Below are 18,964 nucleotides of genomic sequence, written 5' to 3'. Positions count from 1 at the left end.
TTGTCATGTCAGTGACTCTGATGAAGAAAATATTGAGGAACAATTCTAAGTTAAGAAAGGTACACTCATTTTGTGGGGAGGCGGACAAGATGGAGGCGCCAGGAGGACACTGAGTCTGAGGAGCAGGACAACATCTTCAGCACAGTGACCAAGAGACTGAACTCTGGGCCCTAAAACAAGAGCAATCATGTTTCTCAGGTGAGAGGAAACTTCACAATGTAGGAATCAGTTGGGTCCACCCTCAGGTCACCCAGCCAGAACCTGGAAGAGATCCCAGGTCGCGCAGGCACTCAGTTGCCAGAAATGAGCCACACGGCTCCACGTCCTGATCACCATGGAAAGAGCTGGACCTCAACAACAACAGAAATAGCAAAAAGCCTACACACACATGGAAACTGAACAACTCGCTACTAAATGACAGCTGGGTTAGGGAAGAAGTAAAGACAGAAATTAAAGCCTTCCTAGAACTCAATGAAAATGAAGACACAACATACCCAAACTTGTGGGATACATGAAGGCAGTGCTAAGAGGAAAGTTCATAGCATTAAGTGCCTTCAAGAAGAAATTCGAGACAGCTCATTCAAGCAACTTAATGGCCCACCTAAAAGCCCTAGAAAAAAGAGATGCAGACACACCAAAGAGGAGAAGATGGCTGGAAATAATCAAACTCAGGGCTGAAATCAGCAAATTAGAAACAAATAAAACAATTTAAAGAATAAATGAAACCAAAAGCTGGTTTTTTGAGAAAATAAACAAGATAGACAAACCCTTAGCCAAGATAACTAAAAGGCAGAGAGATAACATCCGAATCAACAAAATCAGAAATGAAAAGGGGGATATAACTACAGACACTGAAGGAAGCCAAATAATAAAATTAGGACTTACTTCAAAAGTCTATATGCAGAAAATTTGAAAATATAAATGAAATGGTCAATTTTCTTGATCGATTCCACTTACCAAAACCAAATCAAGACCAGGTAAATCAATTAAATAGTCCTATATCCCCCAAGGAAATAGAAGCCGTCATTAAAAGTCTCCCATCAACAAAAAAGACCAGGACCAGATGGTTTCAGCGCAGAATTCTACCAGACCTTCAAAGAAGAGCTAACTCCAGTTCTCTTCAAACTATTCCACAAAATAGAAACAGAAGGAACATGATCAAACTTATTCTATGAAGCCACATCCACCTTGGTACCTAAACCTCACAAAGACCCAACAAAGAAAGAGATTTTCAGGCCAATCTCCTTCATGAACAATGACGCAAAAATATTCAACAAAATACTTGCAAACTGAATAAAAGAACACATCAAAGATATTATCCACTATTACCAAGTAGGCATCATCCCAGGTATGCAGGGGTGGTTCAATATATGAAAATCCATCAATGTGATCCACAATATTACCAAAATGAAAGGAAAAAAACCACATGATCATTTCCTTAGGTGCTGAAAAAGCATTTGACAAAATAAAAAATCCATTCAGGTTTAAAGTCTTGGAGAGATCAGGGATACAAGGCAGATATCTAAACATATTAAAAGCAATATACAGCAAGCATATAGCCAACACCAAACTAAGCAGAGAGAAACTTAAAGCAATCCCACTGAAATCAGGAACAAGGCAAGGCTGCCCACTCTCTCCATATCTCTTCAACATAGTTCTGGAAGTCCTTGCTAGAGCAATAAGACAGTTGAAGGAGATCAAGGGGATAAAAATTGGAAAGGAAGAAGTCAAATTATCACTATTCGCAGATGATATGATAGCATACCTGAGTGACCCCAAAAATTCTACCAGAGAACTCCTACAGCTGATAAACACCTTCAGCAAAGTGGCCGGATACAAAATTAACTAAAAAAAAAAAAAAATCTGTATACAAAAGAAAAAAAGAGCTGAGAAAGAAATTAGGGAAACCCTTTACAAGAGCCACAAAAGACATAAAGTACCTTGGTGTGACCCTAACCAAGCAAGTCAAAGACTTGCATGAAAAAAATTTCAAGTCTCTGAAGAAAGAATTAGAAGAAGATATCAGAAGATGGAAAGATTTCCCATGTTCATGGCTTGGCAGGATTAACATAGTGAAAATGGCCATCTTATCAAAAGCAATCTACAGATTCAATGCAATTCCTATCAAATTACCAACACAATTCTTTACAGACATTGAAAGAAAATTTCTCAACTTCATATGGAATAACAAGAAACCCAGAACTGCTAAAACAATCCTCTATGATAAAAGATCTTCTGGAGGTATCTCCATCCCTGATCTCAAGCTGTACTACAGAGCAGCAATAATAAAAATTGCATGGTACTGGCATAGAAAAAGAATGGTGGATCAATGGAACCGAACAGAAGACCCAGAAATAAACCCACACACTATGGAGGAGGAAGCAGCCTTAGCAGGCCACAGAGGAAGAAAATGCGGCCACTCCTGATGAGATCTGATAGACTAGGATCAGAAGGAAGGAGAGGAAGACCTCCCCTATCAATGGACTTGGGGAGGGGCATGTGTGGAGAAGGGAGAGGGAAGGTGGGATTGGAAGGGGAGGAGGGAGGGGTTTATGGGGGATAAATTGAATAAAGTGTAATTAATAAAAATTAAAAAAATATTTTGTGGGGCATGAAAAAAGAAAAAAGAAAAAAGAAAGCTACACTCTTTTTAGTTGGGCTAGGGACTTTTTTGAGATTAGACAGCAATTAGCACTGGTTGCAGTTACTCCCTCTCACCAAGGAATGGTGATCAAGGAAGGTGATGATTAATTTCTTGTATCCACATTTGTCCTCAGTTTCCGGATATGATTTTATAAAAAATGTTAATGAGTAGGTGTGCATCTTGAGGATTTAAAGTAGAAATGATTATTTTTATATAAAAGTTTAGATCTGTGATTCTTTTGAGATTTTTATAAGATTACTTCTTTTTTGATCTGTTGCTTTCCTTGTGGAGCTCCTGTCCTCTCCAGGTCTTACTATCTGCACTTCTTTCATAAGATTCCCTGCACTCTGCCCAAAGTTGGGTTATGAGTCTCAGCATCTGCTTTACTACCCTGCTAAGTAAAGTCTTTCAGAGGCCCTCTGTAGTAGGCTCCTGTCCTGTTCCCTGTTTTCTCCCTCTTCTGGTGTCCATCCTCTTTGCCTTTCTGAATGGGGATTGAACATCTTAGCCAGAGTCCTCCTTCTTGATTAGCTTCCTTAGGTGTACAGATTTTAGTATGTTTATCCTATATTATATGTTTAATATCCACTTATGAGTGAGTATATACCGTGTGGGTCTTTCTGCTTCTGGGATAGCTCACTCAGGATGATCTTTTCCAGTTCCCACCATTTACCTGCAAATTTCATGATTTCCTCCAAAAAGTCTAGGCATAGGGGTCTTTTCTGAGACTGATACTCCAGCCAAGAATGACTCATGGAGATGGCCTGGAACCCCTGCACAGATGTAGGCCATGGCAGTTCAGTGTCCAAGTGGGTTCCATAGTAATGGGGACAGGGACTGTCTCTGACAGGAACTAATTGGCCTGTTCTTTGATCACATCCCCCTGAGGGGGGAGCAGCTTTACCAAACCACAGAGGAAGACAATGCAGCCACTCCTGATGAGACCTAATAGACTATGATCAGAGGGAAGGAGGACCTCCCTTATCAGTGGATTAGGGGAGGGGCATGGTTGGAAAGAGGGAGGGAGGGTGAGACTGGGAGGGGAGGAAGGAGGGTAGTAAGGGGGATACAAAGTGAATGAACTGTAATTAATAAAAATAAAAATAATATAAAAAAGGAAAACTAATAATTGTATAGGAACAAAATAAGATTACTTCTTAAGACAAATAGTAAAATAATTTATTCTTTCTTTACAGTCATAAATTGCAGCCTGCCAGGAAAGACACAATGTCTGAGAAAATTACCCTGCTTGTTTACACTTCATTAATCTTTACCAAGTTGTTTAGCTACCAATGTATATAGGTTCTTGGGAATAATTTTTTTTCACATTTGTTTTTCTATCCATAATATGTAAAACCCCTGATCATGTGATGGTGCTGACACGACATTTTCTATATATACGCATTGTAATCGTTCACTCAAAGAGAAATAGGTGAGTCTAAGGTTTTGTACCTAAATCATTCTCTATCATATCCTGTACTTATCAACTTAAAAAGTATCTTTCTAAACCTTAAAATATTTTCTTAATCATAAACAACTTAAGCTTAACTGAGACTTGAGAAGGAATAAAATCATAACTCTTTTTACTGCATGTAGTTTATTATACATAAAGTCCATATGAATTTGGGAAAAACTCATATTAAAACCAGATACACTGAAACTGGTAAAAGATAGAGAATATCACTGAGATTATTGGCACATTTATTATTCAATAAATGTCATTAAAGAGAAAAAAATAGAATGTAATGGCATTGTAATTTTTATGCTGTTCTAATGATTTTGCTAGGATGTATAAGCAGTAGGAGAAAAAGATAAAATTTCTGGAGCTCACTCTTTCGAGTTTGCTCCATTCACCCTGAGAAAATTTCTATCTGAATATATTTGTTAGTCCTAACATTGCAAAAAATGTTAGAAAGGAGGTACTTTCCTCCTTCCACCTTTTTGGTCCTGGAACTGAATTTATGTCAGGCTTGGTTCCAAATATCATCATCCTCTGAGCTATCTAGCAGGCCCTCCTTAGCAAAAATTACATTTACACACCATGAATAACTCTATTTTTAGAAATATGTTATTTAAAAGTATTTCAGCTACACTATGTAGCTTTCTTCAACTTAAGAGGCAAAGAATTCACACACACCCCACACCTCCTTTCATCACCCAAAACACTTTTCTACATTCCTCTCTTCTGCCATGGGTGACTACAGCTCCAAGTCCTCTGCTCAAGGACAGCTCAGAAAGAAAAGCATACAAATGGGTAATTTTCAACTGCCTGAGAAGAGATGGGTCATAAAAAGGTAAGTATCAGTAGCAATGTATATAACAGCAGGCTAATGAAACAAAGCCACAGGGTATATGACTCCACACAGAAAATCCTAGGAAATGAAGCAATAGAAGATAGAAATAATGACTTAACAAAACAAAAAATGTGAGAACCAGCAGGCATTAAAATAAATATGCTGATATGAATCCTAAGTGTTTTGTAAGGAACTTGTTTTATAAATTTCAGGAAATTACTTAATCCTGCTAATTCGCTGTAGCTCTAGTATTTCAAATGATTGGAGTAAAGATTTCTAATCTTACATTCTACAATAAAGTTAATGTAAGACCTAAAGGTATGAGACTGTAGATACAGCTCAGTGAGGAAAAGCACTTCAAGGCTGAAGACCAAAGTTCAAATCTCCAGTACTCACATAAAAGCCTGACACATTACCCAAAGAGTTTCAGATTCCGAGTAACTGGGAGGTGGAGACAGAAGGTTCTCAATAAGCTCACAGCGCAGCTGGCTGATTATCGGCAGGGAGGAAAGGCAGAGGTGCATATCTATATGCTGCCCTCTTGCTTTAATTGCATGCCCATATCCACACATATACCAAACCAATGACCCTGTGAGTTAAGCTAAGTCTACTAAATCTATAGGGGAGGGAGAAAGAGAGGGGAAAGTGAAATGGGAGAGGGAAAGGGATAAACAGAGGGGGGAAGGGAAGGATGGAAGGAGGGACAGCCACAGGGAGAGAGACAGAAATGGAAGGACACACACACACACACACACACACACACACACACACACAGTGAGAGAGAGAAAGAACACAAATGAACACTAATAGAAAGAGGTGTTGGATGCAGGGCTATCAACTTAATATATCTACACACATGCATACAACATGTACACATACAGAGTACAAATACAGACATGCACACACACACACACTCGTTCTAACACACAAATCTCTCTAAGACTACAATGACAAGAAACCAAGTTCTCTATCATCCCAATGTAACAAGTGGCTCATCAACTACTGGTTAATAATCATAATCATAATCATAATAATAAGTTGTAAAAGCTTTTCTTAAATAAAGATCTGGTTTTGGCAGCATTTAGATTCTCTACCATTTACAAAATGTATATATTTAAAAAACCCAAAAGTAAATCCAAAGTACAGCAGTCAGTCCTTTGTGGCCACGAGAACAGTCTCTTTTCTGTACTAGCACCACTGCTCCGTAGGAAATGGTTCTTCTCTTCTCATCACAGTGCCATTATCCCCCAAACATCTCTAACTACCTGAAATCCATCAACAGCCTTTTGAATTATCGCTGAGGACTGAGAACACCTGTGTCAACATGATTTAGTAGTTTGTTCAAGGAAATCTGTGCCTGACAAAGAGAAGAATATAAGCCAAAGAAACAGCAATGGTGTTAGCTTTAGGAAATCAGTACAAATCAATTTCTTATAGAGGACAGGCCACAAACCTGGCCGTGCCCTACAGTATCCAGGAAACACAGACTAGTGTGTCATAATCTTTCCCAGATCCGCAGAAGCTGCCTAGATGCAACGTACACCCTATACCATTAAGTGCAGTCCCAAAGCTGTGTTAAGATTCCATTCATTGTCTTCTTTCTGAAGCAGGACAAAGCCTTTCATCTCAACAAGTTCACTTCAGGTTGTGTACTGACAGAGAGTTCAACACTGACGTGTTCCTACATACCCACCTACATAATAATAAATGTTTCCTATAGAATATGCAATTTCATATAAAGGAATTTACACAGTTGTCTAGTGTAAAACTTCTCATAAAAATAGTATGCTCGATTTTTTTAGTTGGATTACTTGGTTTACTGGTGTTTAACTTCTTCAGTTCTTTATATATTCTGGATATTAGCCCTCTGTCAGATAGAAGGTTGGTGAAGATCCTTTCCCAGTCTGTAGGCTGATGTTTTGTTCTGATGACAGTGTCCTTTCCTTACAGAAGCTTTTCAGGTTCATGGGGTCCCATTTATTGATTATTGATCTTAGAGCCTGTGCTGTTGGTGTTGTTCAGAAATTTTTTTCTTGTGCCAATGAGTTCTAGATTCTTCCCCAATTTTTCTTCCAACAGATTTAGTGAGTCTGGTTTTATGTTGCAGTCTTTGATCCACTTGGACTTTAGGTTTGTGTAGGGTGATAAATAAGGCTGTATTTTAAAAATGGGGTACAGAGCTAAACAGATAATTCTCAAAAGAGAAATACTGTATGGCAGAGAAACACTTAAAGAAATGTTCAACATCCTTAGTCATCAGGGAAATGCAAATCAAATCGACCCTGCTATTTCAACCAACTTACATCATTAGAGTGCCTAAGATCAAAAACTCAAGTGACAACACATGCTGAAGAGGTTGTGCAGAAAGAGGGACCTCCGTTGCTGGTAGGAATATAAACTTATACAACCACTTTGGAATCTAATCTGGCTCTTTCTCAGCAAGTTAAGAATAGTGCTACCTGAAGATCCAGCTAGACCACGGGCATATACCCTAAAGCTGCTCCACCATTCAACAAGGACATTTGCTCAACTATGTTCATAGCAGCTTAATTTGTAATAGCCAGAATCTGAAAACAACTCAGACCACGATATGGATACAGAAATTGTGGTACATTTATACTATGGAATACTATTCAGCAATTAAAAATAAGGAAATCATAAAATTTGCAGGCAAATGGAGGGAACTAGAAAAGATCGTCCTAAGTGAGGTAACCCAAATGCAGAAAGACAGGCATGGTATATACTCACTTATGAGTAGATATTAGGTATATAATATAGGATAAACATACTAAAATCTATACTCCTAAAGAAACTAAACAATAAAGAGGACCCTAGGGAAGATTCTTAATCCTCATTCAGAAGGGTAAACAGGACAGACATCAGAAGCGGGAGAAGACAGGGAACAGGGCAGGAGACTTTCACAGAGGTCCTCCGAAAGACTCTACCCAGCAGGGTATCAAAGTAGATACTGAGACTTAGCCAACCTTTGGGCAGAGTGCAAAGGGGGAGATAGAAAGACCTGTTTACAAGGAGACCAACAGAGTCAAACAATATGGACCCATGGAGGCCTGCAGAGAGTGATGAATCAACCAAGGACCATGCATGGAGAGGACTTAGACACCCTGCTCAGATGTAGTCCACGGGCAAGCTTAGACTCCATGGGGGGTTCCCTAGTAAGGGGAGCAGGTGCATAAACTCAGATGTCCGTTCTTTGATCACCTACCCCTGGTGAGGTGGCATTACTAGGCCACAGAGAAAGAGGGTTCAGACAGCCCTGATGAGAACAGATAGACTAGGGTCAGACAGTAGGAGAGGAGGACCTCCTCTATCAGTGGACTTGGGGAGGGGCATTGGGGAGGGGAAAGAGTGAAAGAGTGTGGGACCAGGAGCAGATAAGGGAGGGGGCTACATCTGGGATACAAAGTGAATAAACTGTAATAAGCAATAATAATAAAAAAGAGTATACTCGAACAATTATATTTTGTATGTAAAATAATATGTAAATTTGTAGCTCAAATTCCCTGTTCTTTAAAGATTTTGTGCTTATGTCATGCATTTTTATTCCTCACTAGAAGCCATATTATGTTCCAGTTTAATTACTGGTTAATATATAAAATCATGAAGCACTGTCAGGATATTTTAAAGCATCAAGTTTATTAAAATGACCCAATGACTCTAACTAGACACCCTAGAGTTACAGTAAACATTCCAAGATGTATTATTTGTACCACTCTTGTTCCTAGACAATATTTTTTCCTAGTATTTTCAGGCAACATTTTAATTTATGGAATTATATTTTTAAATGTTATTTAAATTAATTAATTAATTACAATTTATTTGCTTTGTATCCCTGCTGCAGCCCCCTCCCTCTTCTCCTCCCAGTCCCATCCTCCCTCTCTCTTCTTCTCCCTATGCCCCTTCTCTACTCTACTGATAGGGGAGGACCCCCTCCCTTTCTATCTGACCCTAGCCTATCAGGTCTAACCAGGAATGGCGTATGGTCTTTCTCTGTGACCTGGCAAGCTGCTTTTCCTCAGGGGGAGGTGATCAAAGAGCCTGCCACTGGTTCCTTGTAATTACTGGTAAATGCAAAGAAACTGTAGGGATCTGAGTGTACAACTAACTAAACTGGAAATAACAGAATGTGTCCCCAAAAAAAAGAACAGAATGGTGTGGTACAATCTCACAGAAAGAGAGATGCATTTCTAAAGACTGATAGTTACATCTGTTAAGTATAAGTGCACATCTAATATTAGACACAATATATTTTTATTATATATTTTAAAACCTTTCTTGACTTTGCTTTCTTTCAGTAGAAGAGGCTACATATAATGTTGCCTAACATTCTGAGCTCCTGACATAATTTTACAAGATTTGATGTAGGGCAGAACCACTTTATTGATTGAAGAAAGTGTTCTTTTCATAGTCCTTTTGGAACAAACTGAGGTGGTTGTTTTTGTTGTTGTGTTTTTGTTTTTGTTTTATTTTTTTATTTTTTTACATTCACATAGCAGCTCTGCTACTTCATATACTGCAAAAGTCATCACTGGGAACAAAGTTCATTTTGTATAGTGTATATTTCAAACAGTATTTATTTTTAAGTGTACATTCAGGAACTGAAGTGAAGTAAACCAGTATTTCATAGAAATTCAAACATTTGGTATGGTTATTTATTAACTACATTTGACACAAAGATTTATTAATGTTTGAAATGAGTATCTTGGCTAAATACCAAACTTTCAAAATTGATGAAATTTTAATATATATAACAATTACACAATTATACACTACAATAGATAATGGAGTATACAGGCTAAACAATTAAGTTAAAAAGCTACAAACAGTTTTGAAAATTATAATCCTTATATTCTATGTAGCCAATGTTCTACTAATGAGTAAAATGTAATATATGTAATGCTATTACTTTTCCTGATTATTCCAAAAAGAATTTTAAAAAATTAAACAAACAGAGAATACAAAGCTCAGGATAATTTATGAATGCACAGGTGGTAAAGCACTATACTGTGAACATAAGAAAAAAAGAATACAATACATGAAATCTATCCAGCCTAGTTATTTTGGAAGCACCTTCTGGCACATTTTTTTTTTTCCATTCAATAAGTCTGCACTGAAGAACATTCTCACATTGTGATAGTTTCACTTCATTAATAGACATGTTTATGAAAAAAGATACCTGGTAAACAAAAGAATTACAACAAAAGCAAGAGAATGACCCTGAAAATGGACGACTATATTCACTCTAGTAGAAAACTGACTTTCCCCCCTAAAATTATATATGACCTGTGTTAGAAAAAGACAGCTTTGGGGAACAGAGAAAGGAAGAATGCCATTGCAAAAAATAAGAAAATGTTACCTGTTTTCTGTGAATAATAATTTAACTAATACAATATATTGGACTACTCTTCTGGCTCCACCACACTCTGTATTACTTAGTTATTTGAATATAAATTATTGATATTTGAAGGAGTAAGGGATGAGTAGTGGAATGACAGAGGCTGAGAGAAATCCATTGACACATGAATTTGTTCAGTAAGATTTATGAAAAGAAATGTGAAATTTTTCCAAAGTGTAGTTATTTCATCACCATCAGAGCATTATTTTGATATTTGAAACATTTAAAAATAAAGCCTAACTTGGCCTATGACGTAAGCAAATCAAAATGGCTTTATAGTTATTTTAATAGATGGCAGCAACCAAATGTTTGTTTTGACAACATGTGTAAAATATGACATGGGGCTAAGGTTTACAGAAGTCCTTGGGCACATAAAAACAAAGCATTTTAAGACAAAAATTAACCTCAAATGCTCTTAGAATGTATATAAAAGTAACAAAAAAATGTGAGTACAGAAGGGATAAGTTCTGAGAGGTTATTCAGTTCAGACTATCATTGCTATTATAAAATGAACATGGTATGGTATTGCTAAGTACTGACAGAATAATCTCATGTTTATAAGGTCTTATTTTTAAATTTAGAGATATGTATTTAAAATGCTTTTCTCAATTTCATTTACATGCTTATTATTGAGTTGTACTTGCTATAATTATTCAATCTTCTTGAGTGAGCATAATCTCTAGTTTTTAAAGACAAATGGATTATATTTAGCACATTAATTTTTCCAAAGCATGAAAAAATTTTCTACAATTGAAAAAATTTAAACAGTGTGAAGAAGTTAATGAGTATTTCAACATTTACTCCATGAAAACTTTCTTTTTGAGTTTGATTTTCACATAAAATCAATTTTATTCTGGTTTATCAGAGAATAGTTGTATTAAAGTTTTACATTACAACACATGTGTATTTATTAAGGGTTTTGGACAACTTGCAGGTGTTGGCTTTCTTCTTCCAGTATGGGTGTTCCTGGGAACAATACTCAAGTGTAAAGGCCTGAGTGTAAGGGGCATTATCCATCTTGCCATCTGTCAAAATTTTTTAATTAGTAAACCCTTATTTTCTTGGAACTTGAAGGCCTGGACCTACTATGTAAATTTTTATGTGAACTGCAAAGTAAATCATCTATTTGACTATGAGACACTAAATGTCTATCATGTGGAGTACCTTCTCAGGAGGTAAGGGTATTAATCACATGGTCCCTCCTTGTGAGTGTGGTACACAAAAATCTTTGAAAGGAAGCAGTTGGCACTGCTCCCAAATTTGAGAAGGCATAGCTAGAGTTTTGGCTAATAAGGCAAACAGTTCAGGATAACAACAAAAGTAAATAATAAGTGGAGAGACAGAGCACATCATGGATGTAGCACATCATGGAGTCAGGCAATTTTGCCAAGGCCAGCTAGGCAGGCAATTCTCTCAAAAGTAAAACGGGGTACAGGAAATGCCGGTAAAAGATCAGACAGACACAGTGTCACTCTAATAAATAACCAAACACCCTTTCCTCTTTACCCAATGGTACTGGGGCAAAATTTCAAACAATTCCACTGCCAACAACAGAGTAATAAGACAAGTTCTAATGACAAGACTTTTCACTGACTCATCCTACACTACACAATTCTTTCGTAGTTTGAGGGTTCGATAATGAAGCTGTACCTTGAACCAAACACTGCACTTGACAATTAATACACTTAATGTCAAGAAATATCCACTGCACTGAAAAGTAAAAGGATTAATTCACCAGAGGGCAGAAACCCTAATATTTATATTCTGTCCATCTTTTATATATTAATTACATTTTATTTTCAGGTATTCTACATTCTAGTTGTAGATGGTACTGAACAGCATTTGTAAATATTTCTAATTAAAATAATACAACAATAATTTTAGTCCATACAATTTCAAACTTATACCTGGAGATGAGACTATTCTACTAAGATCCTCCATGATTTACCATGAGTAAAATCTGAGGCAAGAAAGTGATTCATGTTGAAAAACATAAGAGCATAGTGGGTCATTAATGTTGGCTGCAGACTCACCCAGTAGCAATATCACTTTACAACCAATGCTTTTATATGTGTAAACATGAAAGCCTCTATCTATCAGTGTATCAAAGCAGATGCAGAGACTTATAACCAAATCTTGTGCAGAGTGCAGGGAATCATACGATAAAAGAGGAAGTTAATATGACCTGGAGAGGACACGAGCTCCACAAGGACAAAATATATCACAGGGTCCTCTATGAGACTGTTGCTCCAACCAAGGACAATGTATGGATATAACCTAGAACCCCTGCTGGGGTGTAGCCCATGGTAGCTCAGTATCCAAGTGGGTTTCCCTAGTAAGGGGAACAGGAACTATTTCTGACAGGAACTCAATGACTGGCTCCTTTACACCACCCAACCTCCCAAGGGAGGAACAGCCCTGGTAGGCCACAGAGGAGGACACTGACGCCAGTCCTGAAGATACCTGATAAAACAGGGTCAGATGGAAGGGGAGGAGGACCTCCCCTAGCAGTGGACTTGGAAAGGGGCAAGGAGGAGATGAGGGAGAGTGGGATTGGGAGGGCATGAGGGAGGTGTCTATATCTGGGATACAAAGTAAATAACCTGTGATTAATATAAAAATTAATATAAAAACATGTAGGCAGACCATTTAGAATATTAAGAATCCATTTGTAAAAATCAGTGACAAGCCCTGGATTATGTACAACTATCAACCAGCAATCCTAGGCAACAGCTGACATCTAAATCTTAAAGGGAATGGTTCATCTGTTCACATGAGTAAAAAGCTAAGTATAAACTTTATTTCAGTTTATACATTTTTCAAGTTGATTGTTTTTCAACAGAAATCTTTTTTCCCCCATGCAACCACGAGTTGTATGGGTTTCCTTTAGCTACACAGTAATGATTGCTTTTGTGATGACTTTCATGCTGTTAAGCAGATCATTAGTGCTTGACTTGTACAATTACATAGCATCTTAATAGTGACAAACTCGGTATCAGCACAGCCCTCTCCTTCAGCACTATTAATTCTCTTACAGCCCTTACAACCATTTACACTGCAATAAAACTTTGTTAATATTTTCAGCTTCTTTTTAATTATGTGTTATCAAACGTGATATGAACAAAAATACTGTATACTAGTATTTATGAATAAAGCACTGAAAATGAAATTAAGAACACAAAATATATTCCAAAATGTTATTTAATTATTTAGCCTGTTTTGTCTATTTTGTTTAGTCCAGTTAGAAACTTACATAATTTTTCCATTAATTTATTTAATCACTTTACAGCTCCATCACAGACCCTTCCCTTCTCTCCTCCCAGTCACATCCCCTTCCCGCATTTCCCCTTCCTTTTTCCTCAGAGAAAGGGAGGCACTCCCTTGGGTAGGGACCCACCCTGGCACATCAAGTTACAGCTGGGCAGCAGGACTAAGTGCATCTTTTCCTATGGAGACTAGACAAGGCAGCCCAGCTGGGAGAAAGGAATCCAAAGCTGTTAAACAACAGAGGGAAAGACAGAGCCTGTTCTAGTTGTTAGGGTTCCCACATGAAGAACAAGCTGCACATCTGCGACATAGATTCAGGGGCCTAGGTCCAACCCATGTACACTCTTCGGTTGGTGGTTCAGTCTCTGTGAGGCCCCGAGGGCCTAGGTTAAAACATTTACATGATTAAAGACAGACTAAGAAGCTTACAGATGAAACCTCACTAATCAGTTACATATATTTTCTTTACACTGCATATTGCAATAGTATTAATATGCATGTGTTTGCATTGAAAAATCTCTCCATGCATTTAGAGATAAAAAAAATAAAGAAAACAAAATCTAATAATAGCACTTGACTGGTTCTCACTAATGCACAAAAGGGAATCAGCCTTAAAGAGACAATTTTACCAGCCAGCATGTGTGGGCTCTCACATTCCACACAAGCTATCATCAGTAAATCTCTTTCAGGTCCAGGCCCCAGGTCACACTTGAACAAATGAAACAGTGATAGAGAGTGCAAGTGTAGCCATATGGGAAGATGGTATTGTCAGAATTACTTCTTAAGTACACCAGTGTTGTTCTTTTTGAATAGCTCTTACCCAGGGTCAGCTTACCCACCTGGCAGAATTATGCTTCTCCTGATAAAAAACTAATGGCTGACCTGACTTAACACTTAGTGATGACTGTTACAGTCTGTGTCCTGCTTGAGCTGGCCATGGTCTTTGATATTGGGTGAGTCTAATGGCTGGTTATAGGTTAGGCCTGTCTCCTTTTGTTATGGGAATGGAGCTCAACTCCAGGTGAATCCTGGCATACACTTGCAGAAGTGGTTTCCTGCCACCCCTACACTCCCACTATTGTACAAACTCTTCCAACAAGCCTGGTGAGTGTATTACTTATCTCCAGTCCTATCCACAGAAGCATTCCTTTAGCTAAAGTCTACTTTGTGTAACTTAACATTTCCTAATCAAGTTTATTAGTAAACCCTTGATAGCCTCAGTTGTCTCAATTGTATTACTTCAAGTTTCTCCTACAGCATGACAACATAATAATATACTAGATGGCTGGCCCCAAACCACACGCAGTTGTCAGCAGTTTTTCCACAAGTTTGCACTGGTGAGTGCAAAGTAAGTGGGAAGGGAGAGCTGAGAGGACTGGACTGAAATAGAGAGCAATACTGAAAACACTGTACCAATACAAATCCTTATGACAAAGTGTCAATGCCAAAATGTCCATAAGGAAAGAAACCTTCCACCTATATAAAAACATTAAAATGTCTAACAGTTTCCTTAAAATATGATAGGTGAGAGATTTTAAGTATTATTTGCTATGTTTTTTCAGAGCACAATAACTTATTACCAACATGAAGATGTGTTCTTTTGTTCATATATCGCCCCCCATTGTACTGGAAGCTGAATCAAGCACTGGGTATGAAGGCACTGCTGCATACATCCTTGCCCTTAGAACCTCACTGTACTCCAGCTTGACTAGCTCCCAGAACCTGTTCCTCTGCTTTTGGACTTTGTTTGACTGATAAGGTTCACAAAGTGCCAAGAAAGCAATGATTTAGACAAGGGACACGTACTCAAAACACATGAACGACAGGAGCGATTACTATTACTGCATGAGAACTAGCACCTTTCCCACAACGGCTAAAGAGGTAGGACACTCAGAGGCACCACACAGCAGGGGCTCACCTGACTAACCATCCTGGTACCACAAAGTTTTGGCTATCCTTCCTTCCTTTGTAAGTTCAGACTCTAACAATTCTCTACGTGTCTTGCACTTCCAATATGAACTATTTTCATTAAGGGTCACTCATGAACTGTTAAAAACATATGCACAGCTGCTGTCTCTTGTACTTGCTTCCCCCTACCACAAACTTCTTTCCTGGGGTGTGGGGTAGTTCTAAATTGTCTGGCTCCACTCACTCCATCACTGCCCCCAGACTTGAACCTTATGCAGGCCTGTCCCTGATGAGGGTCTGAAGTCAGCTGACCCAACCTTCCTTCACTGTTCCATGGCACTGCTGTTTTATGCGGGTTTTTAAAGTCAACCATCAGACTTCTCCGACCTACAGGGGAGCTTTCCTCATTTAACAATCACAGTGTGGAACGGGTAATTTTCCTGTATGTTGCTACAGTTTGCATTATGGGGCATTTAGCAGAAGCCTGGCCTTATCTGTCCTAAGAGCTGCCACTACAATTATAGCAACCCAAATAGACCATTGTAAACCTATGCTGGGCTGCATGACATGTCCTGGCATCTTTTCATGAAATGCAGTCTGCAGGGAGGGAAGTGTAGTGTGGTATAGAACACAGCCCTTGACATGTACCCACAGTTTCTGAAATGAGAGAAGTTACATCCAGGTAACGGTCACCTAATGTTTCGGGTTCCAAAGTTACCAGGTATGGAAAAATCTAAGAGACAGCACTCAGTATATAACTCTGGCACCTATATCAATTTCTACAGATTCTTTTGGAAGTTTTAAATTTCATATTCACTCTAAACTTCTTAAGATTTACTATTAAACTCATATATAAAAAGTTTAATGTGGAAGAACTACCAAGTATAGTAATCCACACATTTTAAAACATTCACTTAAAGCTGTTTTTTTTTTTTTTTTTTTTTTTTTTTTTTTTTTTTTTTTAGGAAACTTACAGTATGGTATGCAAAGGAAAAATTCCTATCTTATAAATCTTTACTGAGATACACTCTCCCAGTGTAACACTAGGTGTGTTGTGTAGATTAAAACAGGCAGGCAGAAGCTGCCCAATGACTTCCGGTAGGTCATCCATATTGCATGGGAACAGCTGCTGTTTTGAGGACTACTACACAGATTAGTTTTGAACATCAATAAGTGAAATATGACAGCTGATCCATCTATGTGTATGGCTGCACTTTCTATTAGAGATGTGACTTCATTAATGCATGTAAAAGCAGCTGTGTTGTATATATACACCACTCTCTCGTACTCACTCCAATTTCCTTGTACATTCTGCTGGTGGACAGTATGCAAATATTAACATGGGGTACTGAGACAGGAGCTATTATTACTGTAAATTCCATCTGCAAGTCATACACATGTGTGCATTAACCCGATGGTTTAAAAACACAGGACAAGGAGGATGAGTCTTATCAGTACTGTTACCTAATCTCAACCTTTAAGATACATAACACAGTTTACATCCCAGCTGGCGAAACACTTAATGGAATCAATATTACTGATTTTGGTGAATGGATGTTAGTACCTAGTCATAGTTCTAATAGTTACATACTGAACACCTCACCAAGACTGAATTTGTTTCATATGTCACTGGCCAACAGAAGGACTTTGTTAAAAAGAGAAGTAGGGTGCTTCTTAGGCACCTTGGTTTTGGCAGTACAAGAGAAATATACGAAGTCTCAAGAACAGGTAGTACTAGCTGTACTAGCCACGTGACTCTCAGGCTTCTGGAATACTTAACAGAAAAACGTGGAAAGATGAAGATATTAAGGTGAAGAAATCCATAATGTATTACCTCCTCAACTACATGGAAGATATTAGTAAACTTCACAAGACCAGAACGCTGACAGAAACACCCAGAGTACACTGTGTTACTGAGGTTCCAGATGAGAGCAAAGCCTCCGTCAAGACCCGGACAACAGGCCAATATGTTACTTTCTATCAAACAGTCTACCTATAAAATTTGAGTGAGGATAAATTTTATAGTGATACTAAAATGGTCTTACACTGTTTAGACTTTGGAATGGTTATTTAAAAACAAACCAAAACAAACAAGTGGGAGCAAAAGTGGAGCAGGAAAATATAAAATACAAAGAATTTGGTTGAAAGAAGTGTATTTGATATCATGGGCAAAAAAGTACAGGAAAAAAACCCACCTGTAATCTTTAAAAAGTAATATTAATAAGAACAAACTGTACTGTTTACACTAAGGCAATAAAAGTAGCACTTTGAGGGCAAAACTCCACCCACTGAAAAAGGCAGGGTATAAAACTGAAAATCCATTTAAAAGACTTTCTTTCACAAAGAAAGCGCAGCAGGGCTGCCCTGCTTCATCAGGGCCATCCAGTCAAGTATTTTCCAGGTCACACTGCACAAGCACAGAGCATGCAACATCCAGAGCCCGAGTCAGATACCATATAAAAACTGAAGTTGCTGTTATCGATGTACATTAGTTTTACTTGTGTGCACAAGTAAAAAATTTACGGGACTAGGAAGATTTGCATCAAGATTTCTAGATAAGCTAATGAGGCCAAGCAATGTGTGATAACATTATATTCCAAAAGTCTCCAAGTCAGTGCCTGACAATGTCAGAGTGGCAGCAGTGCCAGAAATGAGACAGCAGCCAGTGGATGGCTCAAGAGAAAAACTCGCATCAACTTCAAGCAGGGCCATATCTGAGGCTGTCTAAGCTCACCGACCCTAACCCGATGGTATGAAGGACAGATTTAATGCCATTCTGCTGGAAGTTAGATGGTATATCCTCTTATTCTTCCCTTTCGAATTTAGTCTGAGACATTATTTTTTAGTTTTTTTTTTTTTGGCTGGGGCATAAATCTAAGAGATTTGCTTGGATCTCCATAGAAACTTCGGATGTCTAAAGTCTAAGAAGTTTAAGACACTTTAGGGCAAGGACCACGTTAATACTGCTTATGTGTTTATGTATATGTACATATGTGGTATAGAAGTAATAAATGAAAAGATGTACTGTTTATGAAGAAAAATCTATTCTTAAGAGTATAATCATAACTTCATTTAGAGGGATAATGTTTATAGTATTGATGGAGAGAAAATAAACTTACCACTTGTCCATTGTGTGGGTTCTTATGAGCATATGGAGGTCCACGGATATGATTCCACATCTGGCCAGACGTCATAGCAAAGACTATACACTGAAAACCAGGGTACAATATTTCAATACATAAGCCAGGGAATGCCCGAATAATCCATTTAAAAAATAACCCTCATCATTATACTACCATTTAAAAATCATGTATCAGCTCTCCCGCAGTATAAAACATCAGTTACTATAGGAGCCTGGGCAAGTTACTTATTCTCTCTGTATCTTTAACTCCAGAGCTGTGAAACTGAGTTAATTCTCGCCAAGAGATACAGTGATGG

The 18,964-nt window shown here is 38.0% G+C and overlaps 1 protein-coding gene across 5 annotated transcripts in view; it reads right to left on the bottom strand.

Moving 5' to 3' along the window:
- The window catches only part of Tusc3 (tumor suppressor candidate 3), a 160,922-nt gene that overhangs the window by 40,692 nt on the left and 101,266 nt on the right, over positions 1-18,964 (bottom strand). For 3 of the 5 annotated variants that reach the window (XM_060381621.1, XM_021662505.2, XM_060381624.1), the window contains exon 6: positions 18,646-18,735. The exons of the other annotated variants lie outside the window; for them this stretch is intronic. In XM_060381621.1, the coding sequence (XP_060237604.1) occupies positions 18,646-18,735 (90 nt within the window). The remainder of the gene's footprint in view (positions 1-18,645; positions 18,736-18,964) is intronic. 5 annotated transcript variants of the gene reach the window in all.

Source organism: Meriones unguiculatus, chromosome 4 (genome assembly GCF_030254825.1).
Source record: "Meriones unguiculatus strain TT.TT164.6M chromosome 4, Bangor_MerUng_6.1, whole genome shotgun sequence".
NCBI classification, from domain to species: domain Eukaryota; kingdom Metazoa; phylum Chordata; class Mammalia; order Rodentia; family Muridae; genus Meriones; species Meriones unguiculatus.
This window is presented reverse-complemented; position numbering and strand designations above follow the sequence as displayed.